At 38.7% G+C, this 23,079-nt stretch overlaps 1 protein-coding gene across 3 annotated transcripts in view; it reads left to right on the forward strand.

Annotated features, from left to right (window-relative positions):
- The window catches only part of MAP3K4 (mitogen-activated protein kinase kinase kinase 4), a 74,130-nt gene that overhangs the window by 4,623 nt on the left and 46,428 nt on the right, over window positions 1–23,079 (forward strand). For all 3 annotated transcript variants that reach the window (XM_050709475.1, XM_035538309.2, XM_035538308.2), the window contains exon 2: window positions 10,435–10,625. In XM_050709475.1, coding sequence (XP_050565432.1) covers window positions 10,435–10,625 — 191 coding nt within the window. The remainder of the gene's footprint in view (window positions 1–10,434; window positions 10,626–23,079) is intronic.

The raw sequence follows: 23,079 nt of genomic DNA on the forward strand, positions 1-23,079 counted from the left end.
GTGGCTTAAATTTTCCTGAAAATCCATGGAGATCAGAACTTCTAATTTAAAGAAATAGAAAAGATAAAGTGCTGTTCTTGGACAAATAGTTAAAAAAAAATATTTTTCTCAAGTATGAGTTAGGATATAGTAGGGGTTGAAAATGTAACACAAACCTGATAGCCAAAGGATGAAGCATGGTGACTGAAAGTAACTAATATTTGACTTTATATGTTCTGGGGCATGGAAGAGAAAGGGGCTGGGTGGGTGCAGCTATCTCAGCTCCTGTTTCTATGCTTCTACACTTTGATCCTTTTGCAGTCTTTTGCAGTCTTACCTCATTGTCTTTATAGTGGATGCGGAAACCTAACAACACCATCAACATTTTCATCGTTTTCATAATTTTTTTTTAAACATTACAGAGCAATATCAGAATTAAATGGGTCTGTTACTCTTTTGTATTGAAATGACCTTTGACATAATTTTAATCAAATAATACGTTTGTGTATGGGGGACTGGCGAGGGGAGGTGCAGATTTGAATGTCCATGCATATTCTGTAGATACTTCTATGTCATAATCCAAATTTGCATGAAAACTTAAAATAATACAAGATGGAAAAATTAGTTAACCTTTTTCTGTTTCCAAATTTACTAGTAAAAAAGAACAGAAAGTTCTGATTTTTTTTTTCTGAGATGAGAACATGAAGAATTGCCAAAAATGTTAAAAGAGCTTTATTTTTATACTTACTTCGAGTTGGTGTAACTTGCAGAAGAAAAATCTCTTCCTTAGATTATTTAAATAGGTCTCAATAACTCTTATTTCTGCTTGGAATTAAAACATATGATGAATAGTAATTTGCATTTTCCTTAATCTATTTTTAACTCGTTGTTTGACAAAAGTGTATTAGATTTTATTGTCAGTAGATGGTCCTTCAAGACCTCTCCGCTGTTTTGATAACCTTTGTTGCGTTTCCCTGCAACTATACATCTTTCTGCCATAAATACTATAATTGAACTCTTGGAAGCTTCTGCTTTGCGGGAAAGTGTCAAAGGTTTTACAAAACTGATCGCAGCATCTCGAGAAGCAGAAGGTTTATTTTGAATTTCTCTCTTTAAATGTAGCTGGTCTCTGTAGAGATTTCTGGTGGTTCAGGGTGTCTTCATTCAAGTACAGTGCTCTGAAGGGCCCTGTAACGGGGTGCTGGCTGCAGTCAGACGTGCTTGAGGTCTGCTGTAGAAATGAAATGTGTTCCTGCTTGCTGTGCCCTTCTGTTCTTATTAAATGGCTCCAGCTGAGTGTTACCAAGGGGGAAAAGATGTCAGTGGGATTCAATTAAAGATGAACTGTTTGACTCTAACCTTTAAATTAGTTTTTCCCCAGTAATAACTTTTTTTTCCTTGCAGTTTTCTGTAGAAATACTGGTTGTTCTATCACAATGAAGTCTTGTTACAAACCACCGTTGATCTTGCAGCAGAAGCACTTGCTTTGTGCTTCTGACAGGCTGATCTGGGATTTATTGTCCTTGGTGCTTAACTGTTAGCATGGCTCTTATGGCGTAAACCCATACAGCAGACAAGCAGGTGGATGTAGGTCAAGCCTTCGTAGCAGCTTTGGGTGCTTGCGTTTGTGCAGCTGTGCCACAGGTTAGCCTTCAAATGGAGACAACGCACAAATAGCGAGGAGAAGATGTTATTAATATGCTGCTAATTCACTCTATTAACTAGACAGGTTTTATAGTGTTTCTGTAATTTTTGTATGTGTCAAGGAGGCCTTATTTGTAGGTTAATTTATAAATATGCTGTTGGAATTGCATAATTCCGTCAGCTCTTGGTAGTGATACAGGTATTACCTTAAGTGTATTCCTGCCAAAGTATTCTGCTTTTATCATTGCAGCTGATAAAAAATGGCATTAGTTTTGCAACTGACCCAGACTAGAAGTTACTCTTCCCATCTCCCAACCTCCATCTCTTCTCCCCCACCCTCAAACGAGGGATTTCTGCCATGTGAAATTTGCTAGCATAGCGTTATGTGCATTTGGTTGCCTAATCAAATTCAAAGTGGATGGAGTTGGAAAAATTCTGCTAACAAAGACGTTCCAGCTAAGCTGGATTGTTTTGGAAGAACCAGGGCCAGTCCGGTCACTTTTACCAGTGCATCCTGAGGGCTGGGGACTTCTGGCAAATCGTCACTGGAAAGCAGAAAGAAGTCACCTAAGTTGCTTCAGCTGCAGCCAGAAGAGCGTGACCGAAGGTATGATTTCACATCACACTCAAGGTGTTTGAACAGCAGGTTGCCTTTTCTTGCCTTTGGCCTCTCCCTGAGAAGGCGGCGTGCTCCTCCACTGCATTCCTTCTGGATCTAGCAATCATATGGCTGTAGAATTTTCACTTCAGCTTCTTGATCTGATGCACCAAGACATTAATGTGTTTCCTCATCGGATCTGTGGCTGAGTTCACGTGATTGCTGGCTTCTGTGCAGAAAGGGCAGGAGTGTGTAACCTGAAAGACAAAAGGTGTACCTAAACAGTTCCCTCTTTTGTGTCACCTTACTATGAACTATAGTCTTAGCGATTTATGAGACTCTACTTCATCCCTGTAGAGAATTGTGTGATTAAGTTTCATTACATTTCATGCTTGATTTTAAAAGTTTCTGAATGTTACTTTCAAGTAATTGTTTCATGAGCTTTTACACACATCTCTGCTGTAAGACTTAAATGCTCTAATATTGACATCTGCAGACTTACTTGCTGAAAGATGTGCTTTTTTTCAGTTAGTGTCAACAGTAGATGGTAAATTTGCTATTTCTGTTATAAGTAAATTCTCCTTTGCTCTGCCCAAGTGCTACCTTGCTACTTTTTTTTTTCCCTTGCATGCTTTTGTTCTTCATTCCTAGACTATAGAGACAACTGTGATCTGCCTTCCCTCCTTCCTCTGTAAGGAGAAAAAGTGGACATGTACAGCTCAGTTTGAATTAACACTGAAATCCTTGTACTGGTAGTATTTCTTCTTTAAAATGTTTTCTGGAGATACTTAGTGAATTTGAAAAGAATATGGAAATGCCCTGGACTTCTGCCATAGGGTGATGTTTTGAGATGACTGCATAACAAAATGTTTTTTCCTTTCCTCAAGTCACTTCTTGGCATTATGGTTAGCATCACTGTCTCTACTTCAGACTTTCTTCTACTTCTAAGACAAGTTTCATGTTTGTTTCTTTTCCCCATTCTTATTAGCCTTGACACTGGTGTATGTTACATATCTGCTTTTATGGGTAGAGAAATTCATGAAAGGTTGAATGTGGCCCTCATAAATACCTATGCCTTAGCTATCAGAAGAGATGAGAAATGGATGCATTTAACTAGAAAGGATTAGCCACCTCCCCTAGTAAGGAAGGATGGTGCAGATGTAAAGGTGATCATAGGGACATACAAATGGGGTTAGAGAAATGTGCTTGAAAAACAGGTCCTGAGAAATGAAAGGACTTAGAAATGTATTTATTTTTTAACTGTCTCTAGAAGTATAGTCACAATAGAAATATGTGACACAGACCATTCAGATCTGTGTGCCAGTTGCAGAATTTTCATATCCTACTAACTAGGCGATTTTTTTTCCCATAAGCACTTTGCCAGATTTGCACAGGATGTATTTAGCAAAAAGTACAGTTTTATTTGTACAAACTGTGCGCAAATTCCCGCTGTTCTGTTTAAAAAAACAAAACAAAAGTTTTCTTGCTTCTTATTGAAGGCTTTAATGTTTCTTTCACAGCCATTAACTGGTTTGTAATAGATACTTTAAATGCACTAGTTGCAATCGCTTACTTCTAATATTGAAAAATGTAGTAGATCTTTAGGAAAAAATTGTATGCAAAATTTTTTTTGTAGTCCTGTCTGCTTTCAGTTCAGAAAATTTTCAGAACCAAGAAATTAGAGCAGCCGATTACAGAGCTGTGTTGTGCTTAGCAGCTCTAACTGGATACTCTTTTGTTTTTCAGCCTTAACAGATGGTTACCTAAAATCGTGTTTGCTTTTTGCATTGCTAGCAGCTGCAGCACAGTAATGATTTGCAGCTCTGTTCTTGTTGGGATATTGGTTAGTTTTGAAATAAAATGTTTGCAACTGTATTTGGGGATAGCTACGTTAGTTTAAAAAAGATTTGATTGGCAATGCGTAGTAATTGTTTTCTGTTGTCTTAGTGAATTGAAAATGTGCATTACTAAGAACAGGCTAATGAAGCCTTTTCTTCCTACTTTGTTAATTATCAGTCTATAGTCCAGTTATAGGGCATATACATGAAAAATTAACATTTAACCTTTAAAACAAAGGTATTGAATGTCAAGAACAAGCACTTGGCAACTTGGTGGTGAATCTTGTACAGATCTTGCAGTGCTCTGTATGGAAATGGCAACATGCCATAAGAGAGAGCTACTCCTTGATGTGGGAAAGGTGCAGGACCTTCAGGAAGCTGCTTGCAGCAGCCACTTGTCGACTGCACGGTGTGGTAACTTGTGTGCTGGGCGACTGTCCTGGCTACTGCCTTGTAGTTGCCTGACTTGGATTTACTGCTGTGTGCTCGTGGATGAATCAGTTCACATCTACTGCTCTGATGCCCAGCAAGCTTTTAAGCTGGGTATGGGATAATAAGCAGTGGCTGAACCTGAATTGGTGTATGCAAAGTCCTAACATATTTGAACTCCTGCTTGTGAGGATCAAGGGTAGCAGGTATGAAGGCAAGATTGCAAAAGTGTCAGTGAAGTGCAAAAAGTTTATACTGTTTAAAAATCAAACCGTTCAGTGTGACTTAGCCAACTTAATTTTAACATGTCCCCATGTGGTCTTCAGTGGTCTTTTCATCTGTTAGTATATTTTTAATTATTATATTTCTCTAATGGCTTATGGTCTTCAAGTATTTGTAAACCGTGAAATAAGTGACATCTCCTCTGGGCTTAACTCTTTTTTTTACTGTTTTTAAAATGCAGAGTATATGGAGAGTCATCTTGTGCCCATAAAGCAATGGAAATGAGGTTTGACTGGTGGTTTCCTACTAAACCAACAGCAACAGCTCCCAGACATTTTGCTACCTGTCCTGCTCCCTCAAACCTCAGTTCTTCCCTCTCCCGTTTTTGTTTGCAGACCTTTGAAAATCTGGAAGATGTATCTCAGTTTTCATGATTGAGCTGAAATATTAGATTTAATGCCAACTGTTTGACATACTTTTAAAAAGTAAAATGCCTGTTGTGAGCTACATGTACAAGCCAAATAAAATCTCAATTCTGATTTTTCAATTCTGATTGAAATGCACCATGTTGTAACATACAGTAGTTACTTGTTTGAAACTTTCTTGGTTATTTTATTTCTTCTTACATTTTAAAGCTGTAGAGTTGTTCTGTCTCTTTACCATACAGCTCTTGCAACTTTCCCAGTATTCCTGGTACTGCGATCCTGGCTACAGTCTCTTCTATATTCCAAGGGTAAAACTGAGGAGAAGCATTTTGCTTGTTAAAACGGAGGATAGGAGCAACCTGTATGTAGTGTACTGTGAAGACTATACACTTCCAGTTTTCTCCATAACCATTGGATTTAAACTGTCCTTGGTACGTTTGACAAATAGTAACTTCAGTTGTCATCTGTCTAGGTTTTGCTTTTTGTGTATACACATAATTAAGATTAAGGAATGTTTCCACTGGTTGTGGGGGAGAAAACCTGCAGTTCTTGGTAGCAAACAAGGAATTAACTTTCATTAGTATTTGCCAAATTTTTCCAGTTAAAACAATATTTAGGAACCAACAATTTTGTATATTAACCAATACAATCATTTGATTTGGGTTTGTCAGCAGTGCGTTTTGTAGTTTTGTGTGTTTAATTAGTCTTTGCTTAGTTCATAAAAGTAACTAGCACACTAATGTTATGAATACTTTGTCAGTAATCTGTTAAAATGATAACTTTTTAATACCAGCAGGTTGTAGCTGATCATCCTGTATGTCTGCAGGCTATTTGGTTTTATGTGGATAAGAATAATTTATATAGGTGTGACTAAATTGATGTTGTTCCTTTAGTTCAGACCATAGGCATCAGGTACACTGTTGTACAGTAAGGCTTTTGCTGGCAAAACCAAGTCTTCCTGTTCACTGGCATTGATCTGAGCTCTGACTTGGGATGCAGGCTTTATTTACATACTTTCCACGCACAGAAGTCCTAAACTGAGCATGCTGAATTTTTACACATGAGTTGCAGCCACTGTCCTCCTCCCTCTGCAAGGATCAGAAAACTCAAGTCAGCACATGCTGTCAGCTGCTAACACAGGGCTCCGGTCGAGCACGGCTGCTGTTTTGTGATGTGGCTTCTGTCTGGTTCTATATGTCTTATGATAAATCTGCCGGGGTTTTAACAAATTAAAGAACAGCTTCCTAAATTACCCAGGACAAAAATCTGAATTTTAAGGAAGCCATACCGTCCCTCTGTATAGGTATGTGTTTAATTCAGGTGTGAGGTTGGAGGGCATTTTGAATACTTTCGGGCTTCGTGGCCTCTCATCAGGCATAGCAAGGAACAGACAAGCCAGCGGCTGTTGAGGAAAGAATCAGCTTATGGGCGTTAAAGGTCCATTTGCGAAGAGGTATGGTCATTTTGCTCTTAGAGGTTACTCATTTAAAAGCAAAAGGAAAGTGGTGTCTTCACTGGCCTTTACAGGAAGGTAAGTTGTCCCCATTTCAAGCTGTCCTGGAACAGGGACCTCACGCAAGCGCCTCTGGATCCGTTCTGCCAGGCCCCATGGGAGCATCAGCGCCCCACCCGTGGCCTTGCCAGGCCAGTGAGATCACTGAGAAAATAAATAGTTCCATAAGCATTGGAACTAATGACTTCTTGTTTCATGTGGTGAGGCTCTTGTGGTTGATTCGTCTTTGGCAAACTCAGAGGGGTGTGCTCTGCCTGAAGTTTTTCCTGCAGTAGCGCTGTTTGCTGGAGTTCTCAGGAACAAAATTCTGCTGGCACCCAAAAAGATGGAAACTTGTGTTCCACTTTGCCAGTTCAGCATTTACAGGACATGTAGGAGCAAATTACATTGAAAAAGACTCCTTTGTTGTATTTGGCCACTAGTGGTTACTTGAATCGGGTTGTTAGAAGACACACAAACAGCATGACTTCCCAGGGCTGGGAAACTAGGCTAAAAGTATTGGTGATTTCATGTTGTTGTCATGACCAAATTCACTGTAGGGCTCTCCTTAAACTACAGGTGGTGCTACGATACTACCTGAGTCATTTTTCTTAGGTAACCTCTAAAGTTTATCTGCAATAGTTAGTAACGTTGCCTGCCTTCTTCTCAAAGCTATAATGTGAGAAGGGTGATTTCACACGCTAAATGTATCTGTGGCTTTGCAGAGAGCATTGCTGTTCTGCATGTTAGGGTATTTATTTCTGGTTGTAGCTAAAGGCAAAGAAACAGCACACTATGTGATTTTTGTTAATCTCGCTGCTATTTGACTGGCTGGCAATATTCTGACATATTTCTTCCTGCAGACACTCAGACTTGCTCCACCAGAACATGAGTAACATTCCTCGTCTGTCTCAAAAATAGTAGCAAGTAAAATACTGCTTGTGTTCCAGGTGGAATTTCAGGGAAAGTTATCGGGTACTGATGCTGGTCTTGCTCTGTCTGATTTAGGTCAAATGTATCTGCCTCCATGCCTTCCCCCGCAGTCAGGAGGATGTTCCTTGCAGAACATAAAACGTGAAATAAAATGTGTGATGCAGCCTTCATTTTATCCCCTCATACGAGCTGGAGCAGTGTGTGCTCCTCTCCCTCATGTGAGAGGGTGGCACCGAGGCAGTGGGCCCTGCTGTCCTTGTGTCCGGGGAGAGGGGTGGTCATGGTGCCACTTGTCACCGGGAGCTGCAGCCGAGCCATGGCCTGCACTCAGCTGGGGACTTGCTGGTGCCTCGGGCTCCTCTCCTCCTCCTTCCTCTTCTCTCCCTTCTCTGTATTTACCCCGGGTAGATAAACATCAGATGGGTAGAAAGAGGAGCAAAAAGGTTAAAACCCCGTCCTACTGCCATTTACATTCCCCTGAAGCCCCAGTTGTCCAAAGGATTTCATTCGTTGTCGTCTTTTGTAAGATTGTGAAGAACTCAAGTGATCTGTTGCTGATGGGGCAATAAGGCAGTTCACAGACTGCCTTTAAATTGTTTCCATGTATACATTTGCTCTTGAAATTTCCTAATACCTTAGCAAGCAGCATAAAACCTACTGAATTTCAGTGTTCTTGCTGTTGTCCTCAGAGGGTGATTTTGTGGTGGCGAGTCACCAGGGCCACCCAGCAGAGATCCAGCCACGAGTGGTATCCTGCCCGACTGCCCCTCTGCCCAGGTAATCCTATCTGGGGGGACAGAGCAAGTCCTCCCTGGGAGGAACGAAACAGTATCTGACATGACTAGTCTTTTACTGTATTTGTCATAACTTATTTTTAAAGCAAACCCTCATAGGAGGGTGCATGCATGCCCCATCATGCTTGTTCTACGTTTGACCTCCTCTTGTGAGAGGAAGCTGGCACTGGAAGCTGTGCTTTGAGCTTTTCTGGAGTTTACATATGAAAACTGATGCGTGGGGGTTTGTTTGTTTGCTTGTTTTTTTTGTTTGCTGTGTTAGCCTACAGATAGACCAGCTCCTGGCGTTGGCTTAGTGCCAGCATTGACTCAAAGGAGAGGCTGCAAGCACTTGGTAGGGGAGAAAGGTGATCAAAATCACAGCAGTCTGGGCTTTGATTGTCTCATTCTGCAGTGCAACTGTGATACCGGGCAGGTTCTTCTCTTTTCTCTTTTTTAAATTTTTTTTTTTTTTTGAACATACCTGTTCCTCACTGAAGGAGAAAATGTTACACTATGGTTTTTATCTTGGAACAATTTAAATCAAAGTGATTTAGAATTTTGATAAATTACAAAGTCAATATTTTTAAAATACTGAAGTGTCTTGTGATAATGTATGTAAAACTGTAAAAAAATGTTTGCTTAAATGTGAAAAGGCCCACTCAGGGTTGGTCCCTTGTGCTAGACTCTGTACTGACATAGACTCTAATCCTGTAAAGATGCACGCTTTCTGTTGAGTTCAGTGATACTACATCCAGTCGTTAAGCTGACCATCTAGACTTCAGGTTTGAAGAACATATATACATTATCTTAATTTCATGTTTGCATAACCTCAGTTCTTTCAAAGTATTATCTGCATTTTTCCTGAGGGCCAAAGTAGTTAGGGGTAATTAAAAAGTTACTGTGGAGACCCTGTTATTTTCTTGCTACAGGAAAAAAACAAAAACAAAAACAAAAAGAAAACAATTCTGAGACTAAACCTACTTAATATTAAAAATCAGTGCAAAATACATAAAATAAGTTCAGGTCTCCTGTGCTAGATGAAAGTTCTGTGAAGGGTGGAGACCCTTTTCAGTGATCTTAGAAGTTGCCTGCACGGTATGTACAAGTTGGGAAGATGAAGGATGGAAGGGAAGACCTCTTTCTTCAGTTGTCTCTGCCACTCAGTAGATGGACTCCCTTGCATTAAAAGGAGTGTGCGTTAAAAGGAGCATGGCCAGCATGTCAAGGGAGGTGATCCTCCCCCTCTACTCTGCCCTGGTCAAGCCTCACCTGGAGTACTGTGTCCAGTTCTGGGCTCCCCGGTACAAAAAAGACAGGGATCTCCTGGAAAGAGTCCAGCAGAGGGCAACAAAGATGGTATGGGGCCTGGAGCATCTTCCCTATGAGGAAAGGCTGAGAGACCTGGGTCTGTTTATCAATGTTTACAAATATCTTAAGTGTGGGAGACAGGGATTTGGCCAACCCCTTTTCAATGGTTTGTGGGGATAGGACAAGGGGCAACGGCCAAAAAATGGAGCACAGGAAGTTCTGCACCAACATGCGAAAGAACTTCACGGTGAGGGTGATGGAGCACTAGAACAGGCTGCCCTGGGAGGTCGTGGAGTCTCCTTCTCTGAAGATATTCAAGGCCCATCTGGATGCCTACCTGGGCAACCTGTTCTAGGGATCCTGCTTTGGCAGGGGGGTTGGACCCGATGATCTCTTGAGGTCCCTTCCAACCCCTACGATTCTGTGATTATATTTGTATTTTTGAACTTTGGTTTGTTTCATGTACCTCTTGTTTTGGACTTACCACAAGTTTTCTGAGATACAAATAAATGACATGCAAGATTTTCTTTACTCTGTTCTCCTAGAGACACTCTCTGGATGTACATCCTCTTTGTTTCCTGTTGCCTATCCTTTCCTTGGTTGGAATGTTGCCTTTATGGTTGTGAAAACTCTTGGGGATGTGCCACATGGCTGTGGCATGAAAATATGGAAGATTCACTGTGGTTCAGAGAATGCTTGGGTTGTTTTGGTGGATTAGCTTTCTAAACAGATACTGCAAATAAAAAAAAAAAAGTATTTTTAACATCATGGTTTAACTTATTCTCTTCAGGAAAGAGTGCAAATCAGAAGATGCTACTTGCAAGATCTCTGAATCTGAACCTGAGGAATTATCAGATGAAGCAAGTGCTGACACCTTCTATGGAACTTCTCCTCCTAGTACACCCCGCCAGATGAAGCGTATGTCAACAAAACATCAGAAAAATAACGTTGGGAGACCTGCTAGCCGGTCCACTTTGAAAGGTAGGTGTGCTTTTTTCTTTTTTTCCCCCTTTTTTGGGGAAAAAAAAATGTCATGGTCACAGCCTTTGTTACCTAAAAAAAGGAAATATACAGAAGATGGAGCCAGTCTCTGAGATGCACAGTGAAAGGACAGTGAAAATAAGTGAAAGCAGACCTCACATATTGCAACAAAGAAAGATTAATTTGGGTGTAAGAAGAAAAATCACCATGAGTGGTCAAACAGTGATCATTTTACACTTTAATGTCACTGAGGCAATTAACTTTGCACTGTTTACTTTCGCCCAAGTATTAGTCATAAAGTCGTATCTAGGAAAAAACAAACAAAAGATACTTCAGAAATGTTCTTTCCTAATGTTACTAGGTGATGATACCTACTTCTAAATAAACCATTTTTAGGTTAAAGTATGAATTTTAAGATTTAAAAATTTTTTGCTCAAAAACAAAATATGGTAATTGCTTGTTTTTTAAATAATAATAAAGAAACCCACATGCGGTAGCTAAATCTTTTCAAGCTACTCTTCCAAGGAAAAAAAAAAAGGAAAAAAAGTCTGGCAATTATAGTAGTTTTGCTGGGCTTATGTTGGATGCTAAATACCATTTTTTTTTTATCAGATTGTATGTTCAGTATTTTCATACAGAATATACTTAAGGTGGTTTTTTTTTTGTTTGCTTGTTTTTATCTATGTCAAACAAGGTTATTTGCCAAACTTGTTAAGGCAGAAAGGCTATTTCCAATTAATATTTTGGAAGCAATTTTTAAAAATAGCTTCATATAAAACAGAGAACATTATCAGAGGGTATTTACTTGGAAGGATTATGTTTTGAAAGTTAAGAAAGTCAATGGTTTAGCATAAATAAGGGAATACAGTGTATTCTTAAAGGAGTAGAGTTGTTGAGTGCACGTTCATAATAAAAGGGCCCATGCAAACATCTTCCAAAGGTTTTTGTTCCCTTCCACTTCAGACAACCTCTGAATAATGTCACCATTAAGTGAGAATTCCCCAAAAGATTTTTTCCATAGACTAAAATGAAGAGAAATCTCCTTATATTTGACAGTTAACTGTGTAGCCATTGGAATTATTAAGCTCTTTTTATTGGCTTTTAATTGTGCTTTTTGGCTAAATTAAACTCTTCTAATGCAACATTGACCTTATTTTCGGTATATGATTTAATAATTTTTCTTTCTGTGATTTTCTTGTAATTCTGTGCTTTTTTGAAAAAAGGTTAATTTCTAATCAGAGAAAAATTGTGTTACTAGAAAGAGCTATAACTTATGCTATTTCTTTAGTCTTCAGTGCTGAGCATGTATTGAAGATTGATACCTTTACAAGAAATAGGGAGCTGTTGATTATCCTTGCTAATAGATTTGGAGGTTTTGGAGCAAGTTCTTTAACTTTCTGCTTGTGAGGGAATGGTTCACGTTTCTTGAATAATAAAATTCCGATCTTGGTTGCTGTGAATATCTTAAAATATGTGGAAATGTTTTTATTCTTGGATGAATTGGTTAGTGCTGTATACTGTAAAATACGTTTTTCTGGAAAGTTCATAGTTCATTTAGCTTAACTTTGCCCATATGTGTGATCTCAGAAAATTTATTTTGTATTAAAAAAAATAAAAAAATAAAAAAATAAATCTTCAGAATGGACTAGTTAATTGACTTTGAATGTGTATGCAGATACTCTTTCTCAGATCGAAGTGTTTTTAATTCAGTTAAGAGAATTAATTCAGGGGTTAAGTTAATTTAACAAATCCATTTTAAAAGTAAATTTGAGGTAACTTTTCAGACACAGGCATGTAACACATTCAATGTAGTGTTTTTTCTTTCTTTATTTAGACAACTGAAAGAATTTGGGGCATTAGGGACTTGCTTTCTTGTGTCTCCAGAGTTTGTTTCTTTGTTTAATTTTGGGCATACCAACTTGCATTTAATACTAAAAACAAACAAACAAACAACAAAACCCCCTGATACTATAAAATCTGTTTAAACTAGTTTGAATGCTTTCCCCTTTACCCCAAGAATAATAGGATTTACATTTTTAAGCTAATAAATTCATTTTAGAGTTGCTCATAAGACGCAAGTGTCTTTTGCCGTTTTTTTTTTCTGTCTGGGATGTTTTGAAATGTCAGTTCAGTGACACTTTCTTACTGAAGTTTTTAGACTAAATAAAGAACGTTGTCCCTGTCTGCTTTTTTGTGAATAAAGAGTGCATGAAACTTGAAGCAAAACCTCCTTCTACCCAACTCTCTTACCCTTATCAATTTCCTCAAGTTCTCTTTTCCTATAAAATTAAAGCATATCCAAAGCACTGAAGACTAGAGATGTATTGGAGGCTACAAAGAGAAGCACATTCATAGTTGATCCCAAGCTATTAAGTACTTACTTAGTCAAGACAAGACTTATATTTCAGTTTGTTTATTTAGGATCTCAATGCATTTTGATCAATAATTTTATTTAGCATAAGTTCTTTTTTACAGAGCAGGTATCCCTAAAGCTTTTTGGTTAACTGAATTACATGGTAAGGGGTCCAGCAGTCTTTACATTTGTCTTCTGTAAAAGAAGACCTGATCTTATGGATGGTGGATACTAGAGTACTCTGTGGCTCATTAAATATCAGGAACAGCAATTCAAAGTGGAAGACCAGGTGAAAGACATTTGCCTTTTGGTACTACCCTCCTAACCAAGCATAAACACAAGATGATATTTTTACACCTCCACCCTTTGCTTTGAGGAGACCTTAATGCTTCTTTTTCTCTTAGCCTTCTTTTTCACCTTAAGTGAGAGTTGAAGTTCTGAATCAGGATAACTCAAACATCATAGGAGCAGGAGATAGCAGACTTACTTGAACACTCCTAAACAAAAAGTGGTAAACACCACTTGGATAATACCATGTGTAAATAGCTTTTGTCAGTAGTCGTAATTACTCTCCTGGCAAAGCCCTTTGGAAATGTCTAATAAATGTGAACCTTAAAATTCCTCAAGCTTATAATGATTTTCCTCATGTTCCCTGAATGCAAAGAAAAAGCAGCACTTCTGATAGAAAGCGTGAGGGTGTGTACTGAGAATTCTTGAAACAATACCTGCAGATGAACTTTCAATCTGAAATTGTGAATTCTTAGTCCTTTTATTGGATATGTTGTTCTTCTCTACAACTGCAGCATGCTCATGCAGATTATAGGATCTTGGCCGGTCCTAGAAAATGTCCATATTAGTTTGTTTTCTATATAATGGTCCCTTGATCCTATGAAGGTTTTTATAAAATTCCTTTGTTTCACTTAGGGGCAGATGTCATAGATTAAAACAACATTGGATTTAATATAATTATTTATTGTAAATGATCTCATGCCTACTATACATATTTATTAAACTCTTGCTTCCAAGGTCACTGGAGGTGAACCAAAGGGTGCTCTTTCTGGATGGAGCCGAGAAGGACCCATGGGTTGGGGTGCAAGACCCTGAATGGGCAGTAGCGCTTTAAATAGAAGGAAACTTAAATCAGGTGCTGCTTCCTAAGGAGGAAGCTTGAAAACTGAGAAGCTGATAGTAAAAACTGAAAAATAAGCATGAAATCTTATGAATCTATTTTTCCCCAAGACCCATTTGTCTAGGTAATGGGACTGCCAAATTGCAAGCACTGAAGATATTTTAAATCATGCATTTTCAGCCTTCTGTTTTTGAAGTGCTTCACAAGCTGCAATATTTTATTTTTCTGTAAATCTGAATTGGGCATTTTCAAAGAGTCATATATGAAAACAATCTGCAACATTATTAGCTAAACAGCCTTCAGGAAACTGCATGTCTGGGCAAATGTTATAACCATAAAGAATGAAAATCCAGCAAGTGGGAATTGAAGCTTGAATTTGGACATTTGAATGCTAACACTTTAAATCATGGGTTTTCAATCCCTCTCTTGTCTCTTCCCTGTTACATTAGGAATTAAAGTAAATAAATAAAAGGTCCATTTGACTCCTAACCTCGTGAGATTCTTGTACTTAAATATAAGAACGGGTTACTCTGTTCTTTTGCTGCTTTATAATTGTGTTTGTGTCTTGTAAATTTTTTTCTGTCCTCCAGTTAGTTGAAAATGACTTACTCTACATCAGAAGCAGCAAAACGCATTGGATATATATACACTATGAAGTACCAAGGTCTATAAAAGTTAAAAATTTTAAAAAAAGAGTTCTTGTGGCAAATGAATGCTGAGAACATCTCTTTTGGTCTATTTCAGAATTCTATGCACTTGTTGAAGGAAAAAAAGTTCATAACGTACAATTATCGTTGCCAAATGCTAATATTATTTTTATTTTAGTTTTATTAAATTTAAATATTTAAATACATTTTATTATTAAAAATAATAGAAACTGTTGTATCTTCCTTTTGTTTTCCAAGAGCAGGTTAGCTTACACGCAGAAAGACTCATTGCAAACAGACCTCATCCTTCCTCTTCCCTGCTTGTGTAAAAAAAAAAAAAAAAAAAAAAGACACAGAAGAGAATCAGAAAGTTTATGAAACCGTAATCACATCCATTCCAGAGACTGGAATTTTTTTCTGGCAAAATATATGAAATGAAGGTTTCTGTTGATTAAATAAGTAGAGTTACCTTGATTGGAAGATACTTTGTTTTATCTTCCAGGGAGAGTGGAAGCAGCTGTAAGGCAGCTGACCAAACCACCATCCTCCAATGTTTCAGAGCAAGAAGGCGAATTACTTACTGAATAGTCACAGAAATTCAGTCATAATCAAGGATCAGAAATAAGGAGAATGTTCTATTTTGAAACAAACTGAAGAGTTTATGAAATTGAGACATAAGAAAGGGCTATTTCTTGCACTTTGGCCACAACAACCCCATGCAGCGCTACAGGCAGAGTGGCTTGAAAGCTGTGCAGACGAAAAGGATCTGGGGATGCTGACTGATGCTCACCTGAACGTGAGCCAGCAGTGTGCCCAGGTGGCTAAGAAGGCCAGCAGCATCCTGGCTTGTATCAGGAATAGTGTAGAGAGCAGGACCAGGGAGGTGATCGTCCCCCTGTACTCTGCTTTGGTGAGGCTGCACCTCGAGTACTGTGTTCAGTTTTGGGCCCCTCGCTACAAGAAAGACATCGAGGCCCTGGAGCGTGCCCAGAGAAGGACTACAAAGCTGGTGAAGGGCCTGGCACACAAGTCCTGTGAGGAGCGGCTGAGGGAACTGGGGTTGTTTGGTCTGGAGAAGAGGAGGCTCAGGGGAGACCTTATCGCTCTCTACAACTACCTGAAAGGAAGCTGTGGGGAGCTGGGGGTCGGCCTCTTCTTGCAGATAACTAGCGATTGGACTAGGGGAAATGGCCTCAAGTTGTGCCAGGGGAGGTTCAGGTTGGAAATGAGGAGACATTTCTTCTCAGAAAGAGCAGTCAGGCATTGGAACGGGTTGCCCAGGGAGGTGGTGGAGTCACCGTCCCTGGGGGTATTTAAGGAGAGGTTGGACATGGTGCCTGGGGACATGGTTTAGTGGTTGACATTGGTGGTAGGGGGATGGTTGGACCAGATGATCTTGGAGGTCTTTTACAACTCTTATGATTCCGTGTCCCAAGTGGCACCAAGTGTGATTGGGAATGATATGAAAACCATGGTGGTACAGAACTGCAGAGCAAAAGTTGTTGATGAAAGAAAAAAAACAGCATTATTAAAATAATGTTATGAGAATTTTAAATAAAGGGAGTATTTTAAGTTGAGATTATTTAAATGATTAACATTTTGAGGGAGTGATGCCGTTGCACATCTTTGAATGGCCTCATTTTGTGCTTGATAGCACATGAAAAACTGGAACCATAATGTAGTATAACATTCACATGAAGTGAATACTGTAATCAGAAGCTAAATAGAAAAACAAGGATCTGTCGTTTTGGATGGGCAGTGATTGCAACTGGGTGCTGTTTACTCTTTTGTTTCTTTCATTCTTTCTGACTCAGATCCTGTCCCTGTGCACAAATAAGAGTAACTTTTAGTCATCAGCTCTTTTAGCTGATGGGATCCTAAACACAGTTTTCTTGCTTTTTATTTACAACTACATCTCAGTCTGCATCGATTCAGATAAACTGGTGAGTTTCTTTTGTAGGGAAGTTGTTAGTTCCTATATCCTTCTTTGTTCTGTACATGTTCCATATGTTGTAATCTACTCCTTGTCACTACCATATTTAATTTCCCTTCACTCTTTCTTCCAAGTGCAAACTTCTTCACATGCTTTTCTTTGTCTGTCTTTACATGTGCATGTGTGATGAAAAATAGGAAGCAGAAGAGAGAATTTGTGTAAGAAATTGAAGCACACAGTTTTCTTACTTTAAGAAGAGAGGCAACATTTATGCTTTTAGGGAGGCGAGTTGTACCTTTCTGTCCTGGAGACTGTGTCATGTAGAGAGTGACCAAGTAAGCTGAACCTAACAGTAGGACTTCTGAACAGCAACATCTATGTGGAGCCTGTGCCTGCTCAGGGTAAAGGCAGTCCTAACTGTGGCCACCTATGTGGTGATTTCTGTTGTGACTGTGATTGAAAAAATGGGAATGGACTCAGTACTCTGAAAGTAGTTGTTTTGTAGTAGGTGTAATTTTAGCTGTTTGTCTTTTTTTAATGTTTTAAAAATTGCTGCTTCTCACATGCTACCATGTGTTTGTGGATGCAGCTAGTGTTGGTCCCTTAATAAAGGTATAAAAATTAAGTGTTGTATTTTAAATAACATTCCATAAGATACTAGCAGGAGATGAGTATGTGCATCATTATACTGTGTCTATTGCATCTTTCTACTTCATTGCATTTCAGACTGACTTAAAAAAGGGGTAGGTTTCTATTTTCATCTTTTGATCAGTTGCCTTTTTTTTTTAAGTGAGCTCTTTAAGATCCCAGCCTGTGGTGTGCTCCCTCTCACTAGTCAATTGTTGCTTAGTCATAAAGCCTACCTACCTCATGCAGTGTTAATGGTAGTTGTAACCAAACATCTCTTAGTGTAGCTGAACTTGCTTTACTAATTAAGTTAAGCCTATATTATAAAACTGCAATAAAATTGCTAGTAGGAGCTCATACAGTTGTACCATTGACTTTAACATTTATTGCAGAATTGTCAGATGTATTTGAGTCATTGACATCTGTTTATTTAATAACACAAACATATTTTGAAGCAATTGGTAGATTATTGTGCCTGGGCTTTGTTAGGATTGATGAATATTCATGTATCAGGGCACTTTGGATGTCTAATAATGAATTATAATGTTTTTAACTTGTTTTTTTTTTTTCAGTCTGTTTTGGTGGGGAGGGAAAGTAAAGATGAATACTGAAGGAGAATAATAAGTTTAAAAATATAAACGTAAGTGGTTTAGAAGACCTGGCAACTAGAGTGTAAGTTCAGAAAGTGATGGGGTTTTCATTTATTTTACATGGTCTCCAAAATTTGTTTGCCATCAAAGTGCTAAGTTGATCCATTTCTAATCTACCTCAGCGTTGGTAAGGTTTGGGGTACGTCTGTGTTTTTCATCTCTGCTAACCACTTTCATCTTTCTCCTTTCTTGCAAATGCAGAGCATGTATTCTTGCTGCTTGTCTTTCTTAGCTTTTAGGGCCATTGTCTCCTCACGGCAGTGCCAGCTGTGGTGTGGAATGCAATTATTACACTCAGCAGTACTCTTAGTCTTAGATGGGTGCTGGCTTAGTCTGGTGCTAGCTAATATCCATAGTTGGTAACCAGTGAGGGTTTGGTACTGCTGTCTGACACAGCAGCGTTTGAGTAGATGTAAATGTAAAATCAGTTTCATTCAATTCCGTAGCAGATCTCATAGTAACTTCCTGTTTCCAGGAGCAAAGCTGTTTCTGAGTTAGGTTTTTGTATGTTGTCTGCTGTTGTACTTGGTAGCTATTCAAAGAAGGATGCATAAATACCTGAAATAAAATCAGTGTAAGGGGTATTAATAAACTCCATATTTGCAAGAAGCAGTTTCTATGCTAAAAATGTTGAATTATGGTTTGATCCTGGATATATGGATATGACACTATAAAGTTTCTCAGTGCTACCCTGTGTTGTAAGACAGATGGAGAACTTGCAACATTTCAAAATGAAAATGTTTGAAGGTGCATACACGCAGAATGCTTAAAAAACAACTTACTGATGTTACTTATTTCTGCAGTTGCCCTTGTAGACCTATCATAGCATTGAAAATTCCAAGATTATAAGCAAATCAGATGGTTTCTGAAATACTAATAACCTAATAGATTGTTAAGCTGCTCATTAGTATCTTGCATACAGAAATAAATTATTCCCAGAATTATGCTTGCTTCTGGTTTTGGGTGGTTGATCTGAGATGCAGCCTGCTCTCCTCCCTCATGTCCGACCATTGGGTTATTTAATATCAACTTCAATATTGAAAGCATAGCTCCGGATTACTTCAGCTGCAAGTACTCGGTGTATTCATAACTGAGACCTGAAGTTGAGCAGCTCTTTTTAGAGAGTGCCTTTTCGAAAAGCTTGGATTAAGTTGCATTCTTCACAAAATTTAGCTAGAGTCAGGAATAGAATTAAGTTTTCTAGAATGGCAGTCATTTGCCTTAACAATGAAATTCTCTTCCCTTCTGCAAGTCTCTGCTTTTTCTGTGCCAAGCTTTTAGTTTTTATAGCAATGCAAGTGGTGATTTTAGAGTGCAAGGAACAGCCCTGTTTACTATGCATCTCTCCAATTACTTTTCTTCTTTAGGCTTTCAAGGAGAACCAGGATCTTTATGCTTTCCTATTCCGTAGCTTGGTGTTTTTTCTTTCTTCCTTATATCCTTCAGAAGATATTTTCTTCTTCTTCAGAGTTAAGTGCTGTTACACATCTTGTGGCCTACCCCAATCCTGTGGGGGGTGTGGTACAACTCTGGTGAGGATTTAATTATAGTTTTTAGATATGGGGAGTGGAAGGAGGCATTGTGGCAGGTCACACCATTATTGACTTGCTTATTGTTCATTAACAGCTGAAAACAGGGTTTGTAATGGCTTTTTAAGATTGTAAGATTAAGGTTGGGCAGTTTTCTTTACCCAGCTGCTTTTCTGAGCTAATCCTTCTGAGGAAAAAGTCTACTGAATTCTATTTCCAAGCAACAGGTTAGTTGAATATATATTAACTCTTAGGGATATGTGATTAAAATGTGAATAAAAAATATCCATTCACGTGTGCCATAGGAGTTTGCTAGACTTAAGCAAGCTCTGGTCTTCAAGCAGAAACCTTCCAGGAACTTAAATATCGTCTGCAGCATTCTGGGCTTTGTTCATGCCCTGGACTAGAAAGCTGAGAAACATTTTTGTGCTCTTAAGTGTTGGGTGTAGGCAATGTAGAGAAAGAAACTATCAAAATAACTTGTAGAGGGCATCTGAGCCGGAACTGTGAAGAATGAGAGCATGTACAAGGAGCATGGAGAACAGAATGGAGAGTTGCTAATCGCCATCAAGAAGAGTTTGAATGGGGTGAGGTGTGGCAGAAGTAGCTAGGTAGACAGGGCAGGAGTTGGTGGGGATTGGAAAGATGGGTGCAGAGTAGAAACGAGAGGGGAAGTTGGCTGAAGAGAAGCAGATCAGATTAGGAGTAGTGTAGTGTGCATTTAAATTTCTGCTTTTGGTGGTCCCTTGTTTTTGTCAATAATGATGCTATACTGGTGGGGTAGTACACCCCACCATTTAAGCTATTACAACAGCTTAAGGATAAGGAAAGAAGGGTAAAATAGATGGTATCTTGGAAGGGGTCTGTAATGATATTGTTTTCAACTTTATTTAGCTTTGAAGTCTCCTGCTTTTATTTTAGACCTCAAGAAGTGGTAGCATGCCAAAGACTTGTCTGGATTTCCCAGTTACCCGTTGGGCTAATAAAAGTTACTGTCTTTACCAGCAAACCTTATCTTGAGTTTGATCCTTTGGCAGAATGCCTGATTTATTTAGGGTTTTTCCTTTCAATTAGGAACACGTTCTTAAATGTGGAATTTGTTGGTGGATCTCTGTAAGCCTCCGAACAGGGATGTTAGAAAACATCAGAATTTGTTTTGCCTGTATGTGTGTTGCATGAGGTTTCCTGCTCTTAGTCGAAGGATCATTCTCTGCTACCTGGTGAGAACTCTTCCTCCAACCCCAGCCCCTGGCAGCATGAGCTTCCAGGTGTGCCATGCTTGGAAATGGAGAGGGTGTGCTTTTTTGAGGTTCCCGAAACACTTGGAAAAGCCAGGGAGAGTATACATTTCATGGGAGTGTTTGTGTATTTATAGACTTGTTTGCCCTATCTGGCCTAGCCTTTAATGTTAGCCAGAGATGAACCTAAAAGCTTTTTCAGCAGGGATTGCTTTCTAATTTTCTAAACTTGAATTGCAGGCTAAATTAGAAAGATTAAATAATGCATAAAACAGAATTCTAAATTGCACATAGGTAGAGACATTTTTTTTCTTATTAGTTTCACCACTTGTCTTTTCTGTCTTTAAGTCTAGCTGCAGAATCTGGAGACCCATGCTCTTAGTCATCAGTTGTGTGGGAAGCTTTTCTTTCAGTATATCTAGTTTGGAGGACTGATGGTCCAGATCTGTGTTTTCACTGTTTTATAGTAGGCAGGTGTTCTCCTCATTTTCTAATGAAGCTGTACAAGCTTAGATTTCTTTACATATGTGTATTTTTTCTCCTTCTGAACAAATCTAGAGTTTGAACGAGCTCAAGTGATTGACATCTCTTGCTGCTGTTACCAAAAGGGGGTCTGATCACTATCATTGGGGTATGACTTAAATACTTCAGGTGTTTTCTCTTTTCAGTTCCCCATCAGGGGCTGAATATTTCTGTCTCTGCATTGTTCAATTAGCATGTTCTGTGTAAATGTCTGTACCATTCATTCATATTTCCTGAGTTGTTACCATACTTTGAAGACTTTTGTAACATTCTAGAAATTATTCATCATAAGAGTACCTAAGCTTCTGAAGGGTTTGTTAGTTAGCTTTTTCTGGAGATCACATGTATACAGTATTATCTGGTGTATGACACTGTATGTGATATATCTGGGAGGAAAGTGCTCTGTCCACACACCTCTACATTTGCTTTTGTTTCAGACAGCTCTGCAACCTTAATGCAATTCCTTTGTCTGCATACATTTTGGTAGTCTTTGAGCTGTGTTATCACATCAATTCTTTTCCAAAGAACTTCTGTCTTAACTGAATAGAGATTGAGTGGAATTTTGAAATGCAGAAAACTGGACTGTACCTTCTTGTGTGGCAGATACTGGAACATATGTAGCAAATGAAACAAGAATAGAGGGTGATCTGATAATTAAAGCAGTGAAGTGCATCATAGGATGATAACAGCACTTTGCCACGAGAAGTTGTGTGATGCTAGCCAAGTAGCACAAATGAAAATCTTAATGTGTGATTATTAATTGTCTATTTCTTGTTTTTTTTTCCAGAAGCAGCTAGAGTTTCTGGGACGTTGTTTGCAAAAGTGTTGGGAATTTGAGGTGCAATGGAAGTCAAGAAGCTTTGAACACAAAGTGCTCAATGTTCTGTAATGTTGAGCAATAGCTCTTTCCATTTTTGGTACCCAGAAATGTGGTGGCTTGACTGATTTTCCTCTGTCATGCTTTTTCATACATAGAAGGGGAATAATATTATTCTTCCACTGAATGGGGGTGTTTTGCAAATAATCTTATTGCTATTACTGGTATTAATTGATATTATAGTTAGGAGCACAGTAGTGAAGACTGTAAGGAAATCATTACTTCTAGAGTGGGGAATGAGTCATGCACAACAGATAATCCTAGGAATCACACAGTGAACAGAAGACAGAGTATTCAGCCATCATTCTGTAGGTCTTTTCTGTCCCTGAATAAGTAGGGGCCCTGGGGGAGTGAGGGGAGTGTGGAGTGTGACCAGCTTGTTTTGTTCCAGCTGCTGATCCCTGGACTGCAGCTAGTCTGAATATAGATGTTTCTCTCATCGTCTTTAAGAGAAAGAGAACAACTCTTTAATACTTTCAATACTTACCAAGTAGTTCATTCTGGCAAAGCCCAGATTGAAATACTTTTGTTAGCGTTACAGAAAAGTAGTAAGGTCTGCTGCTGCTGCGGAAAGAAAAGGAAGAGAAGAGAAGGTACTTGCACAATTAGACAGAAAAGGGCTGCTGTTTTGTGGTAAGGGAGAAGGCAAATTATTATGTTTGGGGGGAATGGGAAAGTAGGCTTCTGGAGGTAGTGTATTAAGACTACAGAGGGCTTCCCAGAACTAAGAACAGTTCCCTGAGAGCTGGGATCAGATCATTCAAGCCAGATTTCAGAATCCATGCGTGCTCCAGTTTTTATGAGATTGCACGTACAATGGAACATTTTTAATTCTGGTTGACTTAGAAATCTTAATATTCTATTGCATTTTGAGTTTTTATCTAGGAGCTTGTTTGACAAATGTATAGAAAATAAACTTGGAAAACATTCTCTTCCTGTCAATCATACT

The sequence above is a fragment of the Cygnus atratus genome, chromosome 3 (genome assembly GCF_013377495.2).
Source record: "Cygnus atratus isolate AKBS03 ecotype Queensland, Australia chromosome 3, CAtr_DNAZoo_HiC_assembly, whole genome shotgun sequence".
NCBI classification, from domain to species: Eukaryota; Metazoa; Chordata; class Aves; order Anseriformes; family Anatidae; genus Cygnus; species Cygnus atratus.